Source organism: Coregonus lavaretus, assembly GCF_964263955.1.
Source record: "Coregonus lavaretus genome assembly, chromosome: 12".
NCBI lineage: Eukaryota > Metazoa > Chordata > Actinopteri > Salmoniformes > Salmonidae > Coregonus > Coregonus lavaretus.
The window spans coordinates 3538010-3557393 of NC_139999.1; the positions used below are offsets into that span (position 1 = coordinate 3538010).

Consider the following 19384-nt stretch of genomic DNA (forward strand, 5'->3'; position numbering starts at 1 on the left):
CTGATTGCATGATCTGTTCACTAGCTAAAAGATCCCTGATTGCATGATCTGTTCACTAGTTAAAGATCCCTGACTGCATGATCTGTTCACTAGATAAAGCAGCACGTTGTGTAGCCTAGATATTTATTTGATTTACTAGACGTTGGGTTATATACAGGGTGTTGTGTTACAGTGCCTTCAGAAAGTATTCAGAACCCTTGACTTTTTCCACATTTTGTTACGTTACAGCCTTACTCTAAAATCGATTAAATAAATTGTTTTCCTTATTCTGCCCTGGAATTGTGTTCCCATGCAAAACTAGACATATGGCTAACAACAGTCTTCAATAAAACTTCCAAGGCGTGACTTTTCTTGAACGAATATATTGAAAACGTTTATGTTGTGAAACTGCAAAATACAGAAAATAATATAAATGTAGCATTCAATTCACATTGACATTCTGTAGCTGTACATTTTCAAGTTGCATAAATATAAAGCAGGTGCCAAGTCACCATGTATCTGACATGACACCAAACCAGATAGATAATGACCATGTGAATAGCAGCTAGCCAACTCCTTTCATTACTCTAACAACGTGCAAAACAAAGCATATTACACTAGAAACAGTAACAAAACTATAGTATAGTATGTTTTACAATTGGCTTACATGACGCACGAACAAACTAATACAGCTGACGTCATACAGTGGGGAAAAAAAGTATTTAGTCAGCCACCAATTGTGCAAGTTCTCCCACTGAAAAAGATGAGAGAGGCCTGTAATTTTCATCATAGGTACACGTCAACTATGACAGACAAAATGAGAAAAAAATATCCAGAAAATCACATTGTAGGATTTTTAATGAATTTATTTGCAAATTATGGTGGAAAATAAGTATTTGGTCAATAACAAAAGTTTCTCAATACTTTGTTATATACCCTTTGTTGGCAATGACACAGGTCAAACGTTTTCTGTAAGTCTTCACAAGGTTTTCACACACTGTTGCTGGTATTTTGGCCCATTCCTCCATGCAGATCTCCTCTAGAGCAGTGATGTTTTGGGGCTGTCGTTGGGCAACACGGACTTTCAACTCCCTCCAAAGATTTTCTATGGGGTTGAGATCTGGAGACTGGCTAGGCCACTCCAGGACCTTGAAATGCTTCTTACGAAGCCACTCCTTTGTTGCCCGGGCGGTGTGTTTGGGATCATTGTCATGCTGAAAGACCCAGCCATGTTTAATCTTCAATGCCCTTGCTGATGGAAGGAGGTTTTCACTCAAAATCTCACGATACATGGCCCCATTCATTCTTTCCTTTACACGGATCAGTCGTCCTGGTCCCTTTGCAGAAAAACAGCCCCAAAGCATGATGTTTCCACCCCCATGCTTCACAGTAGGTATGGTGTTCTTTGGATGCAACTCAGCATTCTTTGTCCTCCAAACACAACGAGTTGAGTTTTTACCAAAAAGTTATATTTTGGTTTCATCTGACCATATGACATTCTCCCAATCCTCTTCTGGATCATCCAAATGCACTCTAGCAAACTTCAGACGGGCCTGGACATGTACTGGCTTAAGCAGGGGGACACGTCTGGCACTGCAGGATTGAGTCCCTGGTGGCGTAGTGTGTTACTGATGGTAGGCTTTGTTACTTTGGTCCCAGCTCTCTGCAGGTCATTCACTAGGTCCCCCCGTGTGGTTCTGGGATTTTTGCTCACCGTTCTTGTGATCATTTTGACCCCACGGGGTGAGATCTTGCGTGGAGCCCCAGATCGAGGGAGATTATCAGTGGTCTTGTATGTCTTCCATTTCCTAATAATTGCTCTCACAGTTGATTTCTTCAAACCAAGCTGCTTACCTATTGCAGATTCAGTCTTCCCAGCCTGGTGCAGGTCTACAATTTTGTTTCTGGTGTCCTTTGACAGCTCTTTGGTCTTGGCCATAGTGGAGTTTGGAGTGTGACTGTTTGAGGTTGTGGACAGGTGTCTTTTATACTGATAACAAGTTCAAACAGGTGCCATTAATACAGGTAACGAGTGGAGGACAGAGGAGCCTCTTAAAGAAGAAGTTACAGGTCTGTGAGAGCCAGAAATCTTGCTTGTTTGTAGGTGACCAAATACTTATTTTCCACCATAATTTGCAAATAAACTCATTACAAATCCTACAAGGTGATTTTCTGGAAAAAAAAATATATATTTGTCTGTCATAGTTGACGTGTACCTATGATGAAAAGTACAGGCCTCTCATCTTTTTAAGTGGGAGAACTTGCACAATTGGTGGCTGACTAAATACAATTTTTCCCCACTGTAAGTTAATGTACCAATGTGAGACAGAATACTAACCCATATGTTAATATAACTATGCTGAGACAGAATACTAACCCATATGTTAATATAACTATGCTGGGACAGAATACTAACCCATATGTTAATATAACTATGCTGGGACAGAATACTAACCCATATGTTAATATAACTATGCTGAGACAGAATACTAACCCATATGTTAATATAACTATGCTGGGACAGAATACTAACCCATATGTTAATATAACTATGCTGAGACAGAATACTAACCCATATGTTAATATAACTATGCTGGGACAGAATACTAACCCATATGTTAACGTACCAATGTGAGACAGAATACTAACCCATATGTTAATATAACTATGCTGGGACAGAATACTAACCCATATGTTAACGTACCAATGTGAGACAGAATACTAACCCATATGTTAATATAACTATGCTGAGACAGAATACTAACCCATATGTTAACGTACCAATGTGAGACAGAATACTAACCCATATGTTAATATAACTATGCTGAGACAGAATACTAACCCATATGTTAATATAACTGTGCTGAGACAGAATACTAACCCATATGTTAATATAACTATGCTGGGACAGAATACTAACCCATATGTTAATATAACTATGCTGAGACAGAATACTAACCCATATGTTAATATAACTATGCTGGGACAGAATACTAACCCATATGTTAATGTTACTGTGCCGAGACGGAATACTAACCCATATGTTAATATAACTATGTTGAGACAGACTACTAACCCATATGTTAATGTAACTATGCTGGGACAGAATACTAACCCATATGTTAATATAACTATGCTGAGACAGAATACTAACCCATATGTTAATGTACCAATGCTGAGACAGAATACTAACCCATATGTTAATGTACCAATGCTGAGACAGAATACTAACCCATATGTTAATATAACTATGCTGAGACAGAATACTAACCCATATGTTAATATAACTATGCTTAGACAGAATTACTATTCTGCACGCCAAACAAGCTACTTTCCAGAAAGTCAGAGGAAACCCGGAGGGTCAGAGGAAACCCAGAGGGTCAGAGGAAACCCAGAGGGTCAGAGGAAACCCAGAGGAAACCCAGAGGGTCAGAGGAAACCCGGAGGGTCAGAGGAAACACAGAGGGTCAGAGGAAACCCAGAGGGTCAGAGGAAACCCGGAGGGTCAGAGGAAACCCAGAGGGTCAGAGGAAACCCAGAGGAAACCCAGAGGGTCAGAGGAAACCCGGAGGGTCAGAGGAAACCCGGTCGCGGCCGGCTGCGACAGAGCCTGGATTCGAACCAGGATCTCTAGTGGCACAGTTTGCACTGCGATGCAGTGCCTTAGACCACTGCGCCACTCGGGAGCCCCTCAAACAGCAAAGTGTTTGATTTTATGAATTCACGTTTGTTCACTCAGATGATTGAATGTCAAACATCAATTTTAGAAGTGTTACGCTCTCGTGGCTGGGCTGTTGAAAGAAATAAAATACTACAACAATGATTCAATATAAAACCTCTTCAGAATGATTCAATTCAATATGATATTTTCATTGCAAACAGGACTCTGTAGTGCTCTAGTTCACTTGAATAAATCAGCGTCTCTGAATGAATCAGTTTGGTTACGGACCAGGATATAGTCATTCTTAAATGATTCACAGATGGCAATACATTTAGTAGGCATTCATTTTGGCATATCATAGGTAGGTAGTGTAACTGCCTTTCATTAGATTTGATTTAATGCATAACTACCTTAGAATAAAATCAATGTCAGAAGCTCAATCAGCTTCAACCCATTGAGATTAAAGTCTAATCTATAAAGTTATTCAAACCTCTAGTCGTCAGAAACCCACCGTTCAAAGAACCATCAGTGTGTTTACATGAAAAGGACTGCTGGGAACCAAGCTATGCTAGAGGAGTCATCCTGGTGAACATCATTTTACTTCTTTAAGTACTCTGCCAGTTTGGTGTTTGTGGTTGCCAGTGTCTGAAAAAAGTACTTGGTTTGTTGTTGTGGAACCAGCATCAGTTATATACAATACAACTTCATTGTCCATTGGTTAGAATGGAAATGTCTTCTGCCTTTCCCAACACACACACACAGCTCTTTTTAAACAGACTTGGAGGGAAGCCATGTTTGGTCTCTCTATAAACAGACTTGGAGGGAAGCCATGTTTGGTCTCTCTATAAACAGACTTGGAGGGAAGCCATGTTTGGTCTCTCTATAAACAGACTTGGAGGGAAGCCATGTTTGGTCTCTCTATAAACAGACTTGGAGGGAAGCCATGTTTGGTCTCTCTATAAACAGACTTGGAGGGAAGCCATGTTTGGTCTCTCTATAAACAGACTGGAGGGAAGCCATGTTTGGTCTCTCTATAAACAGACTTGGAGGGAAGCCATGTTTGGTCTCTCTATAAACAGACTTGGAGGGAAGCCATGTTTGGTCTCTCTATAAACAGACTTGGAGGGAAGCCATGTTTGGTCTCTCTATAAACAGACTTGGAGGGAAGCCATGTTTGGTCTCTCTATAAACAGACTTGGAGGGAAGCCATGTTTGGTCTCTCTATAAACAGACTGGAGGGAAGCCATGTTTGGTCTCTCTATAAACAGACTTGGAGGGAAGCCATGTTTGGTCTCTCTATAAACAGACTTGGAGGGAAGCCATGTTTGGTCTCTCTATAAACAGACTTGGAGGGAAGCCATGTTTGGTCTCTCTATAAACAGACTTGGAGGGAAGCCATGTTTGGTCTCTCTATAAACAGACTTGGAGGGAAGCCATGTTTGGTCTCTCTATAAACAGACTTGGAGGGAAGCCATGTTTGGTCTCTCTATAAACAGACTGGAGGGAAGCCATGTTTGGTCTCTCTATAAACAGACTTGGAGGGAAGCCATGTTTGGTCTCTCTATAAACAGACTTGGAGGGAAGCCATGTTTGGTCTCTCTATAAACAGACTTGGAGGGAAGCCATGTTTGGTCTCTCTATAAACAGACTTGGAGGGAAGCCATGTTTGGTCTCTCTATAAACAGACTTGGAGGGAAGCCATGTTTGGTCTCTCTATAAACAGACTGGAGGGAAGCCATGTTTGGTCTCTCTAGAAACAGACTTGGAGGGAAGCCATGTTTGGTCTCTCTAGAAACAGACTTGGAGGGAAGCCATGTTTGGTCTCTCTATAAACAGACTTGGAGGGAAGCCATGTTTGGTCTCTCTATAAACAGACTTGGAGGGAAGCCATGTTTGGTCTCTCTATAAACAGACTTGGAGGGAAGCCATGTTTGGTCTCTCTATAAACAGACTTGGAGGGAAGCCATGTTTGGTCTCTCTATAAACAGACTTGGAGGGAAGCCATGTTTGGTCTCTCTATAAACAGACTTGGAGGGAAGCCATGTTTGGTCTCTCTATAAACAGACTTGGAGGGAAGCCATGTTTGGTCTCTCTATAAACAGACTTGGAGGGAAGCCATGTTTGGTCTCTCTATAAACAGACTTGGAGGGAAGCCATGTTTGGTCTCTCTATAAACAGACTGGAGGGAAGCCATGTTTGGTCTCTCTATAAACAGACTTGGAGGGAAGCCATGTTTGGCCTCTCTATAAACAGACTTGGAGGGAAGCCATGTTTGGTCTCTCTATAAACAGACTTGGAGGGAAGCCATGTTTGGTCTCTCTATAAACAGACTTGGAGGGAAGCCATGTTTGGTCTCTCTATAAACAGACTTGGAGGGAAGCCATGTTTGGTCTCTCTATAAACAGACTTGGAGGGAAGCCATGTTTGGTCTCTCTATAAACAGACTTGGAGGGAAGCCATGTTTGGTCTCTCTATAAACAGACTTGGAGGGAAGCCATGTTTGGTCTCTCTATAAACAGACTTGGAGGGAAGCCATGTTTGGTCTCTCTATAAACAGACTTGGAGGGAAGCCATGTTTGGTCTCTCTATAAACAGACTTGGAGGGAAGCCATGTTTGGTCTCTCTATAAACAGACTTGGAGGGAAGCCATGTTTGGTCTCTCTATAAACAGACTTGGAGGGAAGCCATGTTTGGTCTCTCTATAAACAGACTTGGAGGGAAGCCATGTTTGGTCTCTCTATAAACAGACTTGGAGGGAAGCCATGTTTGGTCTCTCTATAAACAGACTTGGAGGGAAGCCATGTTTGGTCTCTCTATAAACAGACTTGGAGGGAAGCCATGTTTGGTCTCTCTATAAACAGACTTGGAGGGAAGCCATGTTTGGTCTCTCTATAAACAGACTTGGAGGGAAGCCATGTTTGGTCTCTCTATAAACAGACTTGGAGGGAAGCCATGTTTGGTCTCTCTATAAACAGACTTGGAGGGAAGCCATGTTTGGTCTCTCTATAAACAGACTTGGAGGGAAGCCATGTTTGGTCTCTCTATAAACAGACTTGGAGGGAAGCCATGTTTGGTCTCTCTATAAACAGACTTGGAGGGAAGCCATGTTTGGTCTCTCTATAAACAGACTTGGAGGGAAGCCATGTTTGGTCTCTCTATAAACAGACTTGGAGGGAAGCCATGTTTGGTCTCTCTATAAACAGACTTGGAGGGAAGCCATGTTTGGTCTCTCTATAAACAGACTGGAGGGAAGCCATGTTTGGTCTCTCTATAAACAGACTTGGAGGGAAGCCATGTTTGGTCTCTCTATAAACAGACTTGGAGGGAAGCCATGTTTGGTCACTCTATAAACAGACTTGGAGGGAAGCCATGTTTGGTCTCTCTATAAACAGACTTGGAGGGAAGCCATGTTTGGTCTCTCTATAAACAGACTTGGAGGGAAGCCATGTTTGGTCTCTCTATAAACAGACTTGGAGGGAAGCCATGTTTGGTCTCTCTATAAACAGACTTGGAGGGAAGCCATGTTTGGTCTCTCTATAAACAGACTTGGAGGGAAGCCATGTTTGGTCTCTCTATAAACAGACTTGGAGGGAAGCCATGTTTGGTCTCTCTATAAACAGACTTGGAGGGAAGCCATGTTTGGTCTCTCTATAAACAGACTTGGAGTGAAGCCATGTTTGGTCTCTCTATAAACAGACTTGGAGGGAAGCCATGTTTGGTCTCTCTATAAACAGACTTGGAGGGAAGCCATGTTTGGTCTCTCTATAAACAGACTGGAGGGAAGCCATGTTTGGTCTCTCTATAAACAGACTTGGAGGGAAGCCATGTTTGGTCTCTCTATAAACAGACTTGGAGGGAAGCCATGTTTGGTCTCTCTAGATATATGTGTGGTAGAATAGCCATGTTCATAACCTGTGGTTGCACTTCCCTCTACTCCGTGTGTGTGTGTGTGTGTGTGTGTGTGTGTGTGTGTGTGTGTGTGTGTGTGTGTGTGTGTGTGTGTACCTGTGGTTGTGTCTCCCTCCTCCAGCCTGATCCTTCCCAGATGTTTCCTGTATCTCTCAGAGAGACTGGGGCAAGGTCACACACACACACACACACACACACACACACACAGGTTCCACTAACTCATGGAGTTAGAGCAGAAATATAAAAGCCAGCCCGTCAAGAGTTGTGGGGTTTCTTCTCAAACCAAACAGCAGTGAAACATTGTGAGAAAATGTTCCAGGGTTTTCTTTCATTCTAGGTCTGTGCTGCCTCTAAATAGTATCCTAGCTAGCGTAACTCTTGCTGCCTCTAAATAGTATCCTAGCTAGCGTAACTCTTGTATTCAGTTCAGTCTCCAACATTGTGTAACTTCAATTTTTTCACATTAACCACACTGAACTAAAATATAAAACGCAACATGTAAAGTGTTGGTTCCATGTTTCATGAGCTGAAATAAAATATCCCAGAAATGTTCCATATGCACAAAAAGTGTGCACAAATTTGTTTACATCCCTGTTAGTGAGCATTTCTCATTTGCCAAGATAATCCATCCACCTGACAGGTGTGGCATATCAAGAAGCGGATTAAACAGCATGATCATTACACAGGTGCACCTTGTGCTGGGGACAATCAAAGGCCACTAAAAAAATGTGCAGTTTTGTCACCCAACACAATGCCACAGATGTCTCAAGTTTTGAGGGAGCGTGCAATTGGCATGCTGACTGCAGGAATGTCCACCAGAGCTGTTGCCAGAGAATTGAATGTACATTTCTCTACCATAAGCCGCCTCCAACGTCATTTTAGATAATTTGGCAGTACATCCAACCGGCCTCACAAACGCAGACTACGGTTAACCACGCCAGCCCAGGACCTTCACATCAGTCTTCTTCACCTGCGGGATCGTCTGAGACCAGCCACCCGAACAGCTGATGAAACAGCTGAGGAGTATTTCTGTCTGTAATAAAGCCCTTTTGTGGGGAAAAACTCATTTTGATTGGCTGGGCCTGGCTCCCCAGTGGGTGGGCCTATGCCCTCCCAGGCCCACCCATGGCTGAGCCCCTGCCCAGTCATGTGAATTCTATAGATTAGGGCCTAATTAATTTCTTTCAATTGACTGATTTCCTTATATGAACTGTAACTCAGTAGAATCGTTGAAATTATTGTATGTTGCGTTTTTATTTTTGTTCAGTATAGAAGAAAAACTATCTTGGAAAATAGCGGTCTCCAGCTTATCATGGGGTATTCCAACTCAGGCGAGCAAAAACTTAAGACGTCCTTAACATTAGAGATCGTTCACCAGCTATTGTTAACAAAGAGACACAACCCTCCCCCCTCATCTTACCTGAGGCTGCCCTCCAGTCCTGACGATGCATAGAAAAACCAGCCAGATGTATATTATCTATGTCCTTGGTCAGCCACGACTCTGAGAAACACAGAATATTACAGTTCATCAGGTCCCATTGATAGGATAGTCTGCAACGGAGCTCGTCTAGTTTGTTCTCTAGTGACTGTACGTTCGCCAACAGAACGGAGGGTAGAGGCGGTTTATTTGCTCGCCAACGTAGTCTCGTTAGGATGCCGCCTCGCCTGCAATCGTTTGCCGTCGCTTCCTCTTTCGAGTCCCGGGGATCAAGGCCTGGTTCGGAGTAAGCAGAACGCCCAGAGCTGCCGACTCGCTGAAGTATACATTTTCATCCAAATCGAGGTTAGTGATCTCTTTGATGTCCAGAAGTCTGTTTTCAGTAAGATTTTTGCTATACACTGCAGCGCCTTCTTCAACGGAGACTGTTTTCCGTGTGGTTCTTTGTCAGAATGTATTTTAACAGGCCTCCCGAGTGGCGCAGCGGTCTAAGGCACTGCGTCGCAGTGCTTGAGGCGTCACTACAGACCCGGGTTCGATCCCAGGATGTGTCACATCCAGCCGTGACCGGGAGTCCCATAGGGCGACGCACAACTGGCCCAGCGTCGTCCGGGTTAGAGGAGGGTTTGGCCGGGGGGGAGGGGAGCTTTACTAGGCTCATCGCGCTCTAGCGACTCCTTGTGGTGGGCTGGGCACCTGCAGACTGACTTTGGCCATACGTGTGTGTCTTTGTCTCTGTGTGTGTGTGTGTGTGTGTGTGTGTGTGTGTGTGTGTGTTATTGACACTTCATGCTTGGGTGCACCTAGATATTATCTCTCACGCTCCCTGTGCTAGTCAGTACTATGAATGACAGACCTGGGGGATAGGGGTAGGGCGAGGGACAAAGGAAAACAAGTTACTTTTGTCACAAAAAACGATGGTATTATTTTCCTCCCTAGTCAGTTTTGCTTCTATATCCACTGCAAATGGAGACTTGTAAAAAAAACTGCACTGTTCTTGACTGTAGTTCTAGGTCAGACGACAGGCGGGGGCCAATTTCTCTTTCTCAAAACAAAGAGCCATTATCCTGTCAGAGTCAAGACGGCTGTGGGCTGGAAGCTACTTATCCTGTCAGAATCAAGACGGCTGTGGGCTGGAAGCTACTTATCCTGTCAGAGTCAAGACGGCTGTGGGCTGGAGGCTACTTATCCTGTCAGAGTCAAGACGGCTGTGGGCTGGAAGCTACTTATCCTGTCAGAGTCAAGACGGCTGTGGGCTGGAGGCTACTTATCCTGTCAGAGTCAAGACGGCTGTGGGCTGGAAGCTACCTATCCTGTCAGAGTCAAGACGGCTGTGGGCTGGAGGCTACTTATCCTGTCAGAGTCAAGACGGCTGTGGGCTGGAAGCTACTTATCCTGTCAGAGTCAAGACGGCTGTGGGCTGGAAGCTACTTATCCTGTCAGAGTCAAGACGGCTGTGGGCTGGAGGCTACTTATCCTGTCAGAGTCAAGACGGCTGTGGGCTGGAAGCTACTTATCCTGTCAGAGTCAAGACGGCTGTGGGCTGGAAGCTACTTATCCTGTCAGAGTCAAGACGGCTGTGGGCTGGAAGCTACTTATCCTGTCAGAGTCAAGACGGCTGTGGGCTGGAAGCTACTTATCCTGTCAGAGTCAAGACGGCTGTGGGCTGGAGGCTACTTATCCTGTCAGAGTCAAGACGGCTGTGGGCTGGAAGCTACTTATCCTGTCAGAGTCAAGACGGCTGTGGGCTGGAGGCTACTTATCCTGTCAGAGTCAAGACGGCTGTGGGCTGGAAGCTACTTATCCTGTCAGAGTCAGACGGCCAAGGCAACAAAGGAGTGGCTCAAGAAGAAGCACATTAAGGTCCTGGAGTGGCCTAGCCAGTCTCCAGACCTTAATCCCATAGAAAATATGTGGAGGGAGCTGAAGGTTTGAGTTGCCAAACGTCAGCCTCGAAACCTTAATGACTTGGAGAAGATCTGCAAAGAGGAGTGGGACAAAATCCCTCCTGAGATGTGTGCAAACCTGGTGGCCAACTACAAGAAACGTCTGACCTCTGTGATTGCCAACAAGGGTTTTTCCACCAAGTACTAAGTCATGTTTTGCAGAGGGGTCAAATACTTATTTCCCTCATTAAAATGCAAATCAATTTATAACATTTTTGACATGCGTTTTTCTGGATTTTTGTTGTTGTTATTCTGTCTCTCATTGTTCAAATAAACCTACCGTTAAAATTATAGACTGATCATTTCTTTGTCAGTGGGCAAACGTACAAAATCAACAGGGGATCAAATACTTTTTTCCCCCTCACTGTAACGTGCCCTGGCAAATATGTGTACTTGCCAGTGTAACCTACAACATTATCCCAGTTTGATATGCTGCTTGAATGTATTCGGTCCCATATCAGCTAAAAATAGACTGTCCATTTTTGCTCACGGAGCTTGGGGCTGTTTTTACCATTTCAAAATAGCCTAGAATCGGGGTAGTTATCAAAATACCTTTTGATTTATTTTTGTAACATTTGCTAAGATTATATTTAGGTAAATGCAAAATAGGCTGCCAAGCTAAACAAAATCCTCCATATCGGTCGTTCTCTGGTCGGCGGGACTACGTAACGCAAGGAATTTTTTGTGACGTAAAATCCCATTCACGTACTCCGTTGCGCCAAATTCGCGTAGTTTGCTTAAGCTTTTGCGTCTCGCATTAGGTTGTCCCCATCTGTATGTGTTCCAATGACTTCAGCAGTCTTGGTTGAGCCGTGTGGAGTTATGCCGCGCAGCAGTGTACCAGAGTTTGCGTTTAGATCTCTCGACCGTACCGTGCTGTAACTCCTCTGGGAACTCCGCTAGCGTCTGCCAACTGAACAGCAGAGCCAACATGGCCAGGCAAGCAGGGCTGATTAAATTATACTCCACTGTTGTTTTACATGGGGGCTTTTCTGTCTTTCGTGTGTGTGTGTGTGTGTGCAGGGGCGGACTTAGCAAGTTGGAGGCCCCAGGCAGAGGCCAGAGTGAGTAATGAGAAAAATGTTGCACAATCCAGGTGTGGAAAGCTTTTAGACACTTACCCAGAAAGACTCACAGTTGTAATTGCAGCAAAAGGTGATTCTAACATGTATTGACTCAGGGGGTTGAATACTTTTCTAATCAAGGTATATATTAGTGTTTTATCTTTCATGATTTTTTTATTACACGTTAGAATTTTTCTTCCACTTTGACAGAGTATTTTGTGTAAGTTGTTGACAATACAATGACACATTTAATTTAAATCCTACTTTGTAACAAAATATGGAAAAATTCAAGGGGGGGTGAATACTTTCTGAAGGCACTGAACTTTTTTGGAGGCCTTTTTTGTTAAGAATGTGGCCTCATTAAGCATTAAGCAGGGCGGGGGCCAGACAACCCCCCCCCCCCCCCTCCCCTCCCCTCCCCTCCCCATTTCCTTTGCAACTTTGAAGCTTCCTTGAACCAGCCTGCTGAACCAACCTGCCGAAGCAAGACAGAAAGAGAGTGCTGAGCTGAGCAGCCCATGACAGCGGGTTGGGGGGGGGGGGGGGGGGGAGTGCTGAGCTGAGCAGCCCATGACAGCGGGTTGGGGGGGGGGGAGTGCTGAGCTGAGCTGAGCAGCCCATGACAGCGGGTTGGGGGGGGGGGGGGGAGTGCTGAGCTGAGCAGCCCATGACAGCGGGTTGGGGGGGGGGGGGGGTGTGCTGAGCTGAGCAGCCCATGACAGCGGGTTGGGGGGGGGGCCTCAAGTGGCACATGGGGGGGCCTCAAGCGGATAAATTATTTTAAAAAATGATTACTAGTATTATTTTTTTTTTTATAACGCACAGCTTACGAGGCCCTTTGATGAGGCCTGAGGCGATTGCCTCTTCTGCATAATGATAACTCCGCCTCTGTGAGTCCAATCAAATGCACCGAATACATCAGGTGTAGACTTTTCCGTGAAATGCTTCCTTATGAGCCCTTAACCAACAATGCAGAGTTAAAAACTAAGTATGTGGACACCTGCTTGTCGAACATCTCATTCCTAAATCATGGGCATTAATATGGAGTTGGTCCCCCCTTTGCTGCTATAACAGCCTCCACTCTTCTGGGAAGGCTTTCCACTAGATGTTGGAACATTGCTGCAGGGACTTGCTTCCATTCAGCCACAAGAGCATTAGTGAGGTTGGTCACTAATCTTGGGCGATTAGGCCTGGCTCGCAGTCGGCATTCCAATTCATCCCAAAGGTGTTCGATGGAGTTGAGGTCAGGGCTCTGTGCAGGCCAGTCAAGTTCTTCCACACCGATTGACAAACCATTTCTGTATGGACCTCGCTTTGTGCACAGGGGCATTGTCATGCTGAAATATGGGACAAACACTTTACATGTTGTGTTTATATTTTTGGTCAGTGTAGTTGTCCTCGGGTCCGTTCGGAATAGGTCTCTATATTTAAAAAATGGGGAGGCAGGGGAGGTGGAGGGAGGAGAGGGGAAGGAGGGGAGGGAGGGGGAGGGAGGAGATGGGAAGGAGGGGAGGGAGGAGAGGGAGACGAGGGGGAGGGAGGAGATGGGAAGGAGGGGAGGGGAGGCAGGGGAGGGGAGGGAAGGAGGGGAGGGAGGAGAGGCAGGGGAGGCGGAAGAGGGAGGAGAGGAAGGGGGAGGGGAGGAGAGGGAGGAGAGGCAGGGGAGAGGAAAGGAGGGAGGGGAAGGGAGGGAGGGCAAGCAGGCAGGCAGGGGAGGAATTTGAGTTATGTGAGCTAGGGGCCTCCACAGCAGCAGCCTATCCCATTTATAGTGCACTACTTTTGACCATTTTGACAAGAGCCCACAGCGCACTAAATAGGGCACATGGTGCCATTTGAGACACAGCCCAGGACCAAGCATGGAGGGAGGGCATGACCAGCCTCCACTGCCCAGCCATGTGCTCCAATCACAGGCATGTGAGGAATCCTGAGCCTCAGAGAGAGCAGCAGAGCCCAGTAGAGAAACGCCAACCCCCAAGCAGCACATTCTCTCTCAGGCATCCAGGATTCCATCTGCAGCATGGGGCGCTAGCTAGCTACTGTGGCTACCTGCTCAGCCAATATCTGCTGTTCCCCGGGAGCCGATGACGTGGACGTCCATTAAGGCAGCCCCCCGTACCTCTCTGATTCAGAGGGGTTGGGTTAAATGCGGAAGACACATTTCAGTTGAATGCGTTCAGTTGTACAACTGACTAGATATCCCCCTTTCCCCTTTCCCATCTGAAGGAGCGCTAGCTAGCTACTGTGGCTACTAGTGAAGGAGGGGGAAACTTTATACAGTTACATTCAGAGAATATTTTTGGACGATATTGATACTTTGACTCCAAGTATTTAAAAAAAATCTATATGTTCTTGCTAGCCGGCTATACCTGCGCCAAAACGCCAGCATTTTCCGTCCTATAACTTGTTCTCCATCTTCTTTTTAAATAGTGAGCCAATGTGTTTTCAGCACTGACTGATCAACACTCATTTTCTCATGCTCCCTCCTGTCCCTCTGCAGCAGACATATACAGTGGGGGAAAAAAGTATTTAGTCAGCCACCAATTGTGCAAGTTCTCCCACTTAAAAAGATGAGGGAGGCCTGTAATTTTCATCATAGGTACACGTCAACTATGACAGACAAAATGAGGAAAAAAAATCCAGAAAATCACATTGTAGGATTTGTAATGAATTTATTTGCAAATTATGGTGGAAAATAAGTATTTGGTCACCTAGAAACAAGCAAGATTTATGGCTCTCACAGACCTGTAACTTCTTCTTTAAGAGGCTCCTCTGTCCTCCACTCGTTACCTGTATTAATGGCACCTGTTTGAACTTGTTATCAGTATAAAAGACACCTGTCCACAACCTCAAACAGTCACACTCCAAACTCCACTATGGCCAAGACCAAAGAGCTGTCAAAGGACACCAGAAACAAAATTGTAGACCTGCACCAGGCTGGGAAGACTGAATCTGTAATAGGTAAGCAGCTTGGTTTGAAGAAATCAACTGTGGGAGCAATTATTAGGAAATGGAAGACATACAAGACCACTGATAATCTCCCTCGATCTGGGGCTCCACGCAAGATCTCACCCCGTGGGGTCAAAATTATCACAAGAACGGTGAGCAAAAATACCAGAACCACACGGGGGGACCTAGTGAATGACCTGCAGAGAGCTGGGACCAAAGTAACAAAGCCTACCATCAGTAACACACTACGCCGCCAGGGACTCAAATCCTGCAGTGCCAGACGTGTCCCCCTGCTTAAGCCAGTACATGTCCAGGCCCGTCTGAAGTTTGCTAGAGTGCATTTGGATGATCCAGAAGAGGATTGGGAGAATGTCATATGGTCAGATGAAACCAAAATATAACTTTTTGGTAAAAACTCAACTCGTCGTGTTTGGAGGACAAAGAATGCTGAGTTGCATCCAAAGAACACCATACCTACTGTGAAGCATGGGGGTGGAAACATCATGCTTTGGGGCTGTTTTTCTGCAAAGGGACCAGGACGACTGATCCGTGTAAAGGAAAGAATGAATGGGGCCATGTATCGTGAGATTTTGAGTGAAAACCTCCTTCCATCAGCAAGGGCATTGAAGATGAAACGTGGCTGGGTCTTTCAGCATGACAATGATCCCAAACACACCGCCCGGGCAATGAAGGAGTGGCTTCGTAAGAAGCATTTCAAGGTCCTGGAGTGGCCTAGCCAGTCTCCAGATCTCAACCCCATAGAAAATCTTTGGAGGGAGTTGAAAGTCCGTGTTGCCCAGCGACAGCCCCAAAACATCACTGCTCTAGAGGAGATCTGCATGGAGGAATGGGCCAAAATACCAGCAACAGTGTGTGAAAACCTTGTGAAGACTTACAGAAAACGTTTGACCTGTGTCATTGCCAACAAAGGGTATATAACAAAGTATTGACAAAACTTTTGTTATTGACCAAATACTTATTTTCCACCATAATTTGCAAATAAATTCATTAAAAATCCTACAATGTGATTTTCTGGATTTTTTTTTCCTCATTTTGTCTGTCATAGTTGACGTGTACCTATGATGAAAATTACAGGCCTCTCTCATCTTTTTAAGTGGGAGAACTTGCACAATTGGTGGCTGACTAAATACTTTTTTTCCCCACTGTATTGAGCAATATGTTTGGAACGTCAAATCGCAATATCGAATCGTAATACATTTAGAATCATGAGAATTGCAATACACATCGTATCGGCACCTACGTATCGTGATAATCGTGAGGTCCCTGGGAATTCCCAGCCCCTGTGGTTACCTGCACAGCCCTTCAACACAGCCCTTCAACACAGCAGTAGATACTGTGTCTACCTGCACAGCCCTTCAACACAGCAGTAGATACTGTGGTTACCTGCACAGCCCTTCAACACAGCAGTAGATACTGTGGTTACCTGCACAGCCCTTCAACACAGCAGTAGATACTGTGGTTACCTGCACATCCCTTCAACACAGCCCTTCAACACAGCAGTAGATACTGTGGTTACCTGCACAGCCCTTCAACACAGCCCTTCAACACAGCAGTAGATACTGTGGTTACCTGCACATCCCTTCAACACAGCAGTAGATACTGTGGTTACCTGCACATCCCTTCAACACAGCCCTTCAACACAGCAGTAGATACTGTGGTTACCTGCACAGCCCTTCAACACAGCCCTTCAACACAGCAGTAGATACTGTGGTTACCTGCACAGCCCTTCAACACAGCAGTAGATACTGTGGTTACCTGCACAGCCCTTCAACACAGCCCTTCAACACAGCAGTAGATACTGTGGTTACCTGCACAGCCCTTCAACACAGCAGTAGATACTGTGGTTACCTGCACATCCCTTCAACACAGCAGTAGATACTGTGGTTACCTGCACATCCCTTCAACACAGCAGTAGATACTGTGGTTACCTGCACAGCCCTTCAACACAGCAGTAGATACTGTGGTTACCTGCACAGCCCTTCAACACAGCCCTTCAACACAGCAGTAGATACTGTGGTTACCTGCACAGCCCTTCAACACAGCAGTAGATACTGTGGTTACCTGCACAGCCCTTCAACACAGCCCTTCAACACAGCAGTAGATACTGTGTCTACCTGCACAGCCCTTCAACACAGCAGTAGATACTGTGGTTACCTGCACAGCCCTTCAACACAGCCCTTCAACACAGCAGTAGCTATAGCTACTGCAAAGCACTTCCCCAGGAAGTCATATAGGCTACATTTGGAAAAGTGGACATTCCTGCACAGAAGGCAACATTCCATTACGATGTCACAATGCATGTGGAGCCAAAACAAACATCTGTCACTTTCTCTGTGTGAGTGTGAGTATCCCCGCGAGTGTTGTCGTGCATGTGTACCCCTATACTTTCAGCTGTGCAGCAAACAGCCGGTTCACCATGATCAGAATCTACTTACAGCTGTGCAGCAAACAGCCGGCTCATCTTGGCCACATGTTGGTTGTCACAGTCTTGGTCATCATTGTCCTGTTGGTCCTGTACTGTGCTGAGGCTGAGCTTCCTCTTGCTGGGGCTGATGGGAGGAGGGCCCGTCCGGTGGCTGTGGTTGGTGACACCAGACGATGACACGGACATGGACTGGTGCATCCTGGGGTCACCTCGCAGCGCTGCCTCGCCTGGACGGAGAGTAACACACGATAACATTTAGAACTTAAAACACATTGAAGGCCTGGTTATCCAATCGGGAGGAAGTTGCACTAATGACAGTTCTATCTCCAACATTCTCCCCTGCATCAAAACAAAAACAGAGAAGCCTCCCTTGAGAAAAGCACAACGGTAATTCCCCGGTAACAGAATAATGCTGAGACTTTAAAATCTATGGCACCAACAACACAAACAGTCATTCTGTTACCAAACTTTGCATCTGCACTGTTCTTCAAGTAAATGTGTTTTTGTCCAATTTTAAGTGGATTTAATTACAAATTACGATTAACTCTCCAAGCTCTTCTCAACCTAACTTCACTGTAGCTCAGCTGGTAGAGCACGGCGCTTGTAAATGCCAGGGTAGTGGGTTCGATCCCCGGGACCGCCCATATGTAAACATGTATGCACACATGACTGTAAGTTGCTTTGGATAAAAGCGTCTGCCAAATGGCATATTATTATTATTTATTTCACGAGGATTCATTAAATATGGTTTATATGAACCAAGTGACCGATGCCGATGTTGATTGGACAGAAAGGTCTGTCTGCTGCAGAGAGAGGAGAGAGCTTGAGAAAAATGAGTTTATCAGTCAGGGAAATAAAAGTGCTGAAAACATGTTGGCTCACCATTTCAATAGAAGATGGAGAACAAGCTATAGGATGAACAATACCAGAGTTTTGGCGCCGGTACAGCAGACTAGCGCTAGCTACAGTACCAAAAAAATTATTATAATACGACGAGTCAAATATCAATATCGTCCAAAAATAATATCGCGATATGTAACTTTTTCCCCCATCACTAGTGAATAGGGTGCCATTTGGGACATCTTTTCCCCCCATCACTAGTGAATAGCCTGGGATTACCGTGTTTAAAAGTATAAACCACACAGCTTCTTACTACCGAACTTCCTGTAAACATTGTCAAATCCAACACTTTGCTGAATGTGTGAATGTTCTGGCATGACGTGTCAGAAGAAAAACTGGTTGAAATGTAAACAGGTTAAAATAAATATTGTATGCTGTTCCTTCCTTTCCGGCAGGTAGCTCCCAGAGTACAGTACACCACGGAGTTCAGAGAGAGAGGACAGGAGGAAAGGAGGCTGGAAAACTACCGCTGGCAGTATGTACAGATGGGGACTTTCCTCTGCTGGCAGTATGTCCAGATGGGGACTTTCCTCTACAAGACTTTACTCCAATGTTAAACTCAGTCAACTCTGGAAAGACTTACTGAACTGAGCACTGTGTTACCTTGGCACTGCATGACAAACATTTCGAAGCCGATTTCAATCATATTCTCAAAATGCTCTTCACCAAAACAATGCAGAGCCAAGTTTTCGCCTAAACAATACACAACAAACTGTTCACCTTAACAGTGTACAGTAAAGTCACATTGTCAAGCTAGGCATAGTGGCATACAACTCAATGTAACATTTTTCAATTGTCTACAGAGAGAACGTGCGGTGTAGAACAGTAGAACAGTAGACTGAGGTGTAGAACAGTAGACTGTGCGGTGTAGAACAGTAGAACAGTAGACCCATTAGTTCCTGCCAAGGCAGCAGCTACTCTTCCTGGGGTTGATTATGGATCCCCATTAGTTCCTGCCAAGGCAGCAGCTACTCTTCCTGGGGTTTATTATGGATCCCCATTAGTTCCTGCCAAGGCAGCAGCTACTCTTCCTGGGGTTTATTATGGATCCCCATTAGTTCCTGCCAAGGCAGCAGCTACTCTTCCTGGGGT

The 19384-nt window shown here is 45.2% G+C and overlaps 1 protein-coding gene across 1 annotated transcript in view; it reads right to left on the reverse strand.

The window, feature by feature from the left end:
* Positions 1-19384, reverse strand: part of LOC311138064 (transcription cofactor vestigial-like protein 4) — a 62247-nt gene that overhangs the window by 22727 nt on the left and 20136 nt on the right. Inside the window, exon 2 of the mRNA XM_084172716.1 lies at positions 17403-17619. Within this exon, the coding sequence (XP_084028842.1) occupies positions 17403-17619 (217 nt within the window). The remainder of the gene's footprint in view (positions 1-17402; positions 17620-19384) is intronic.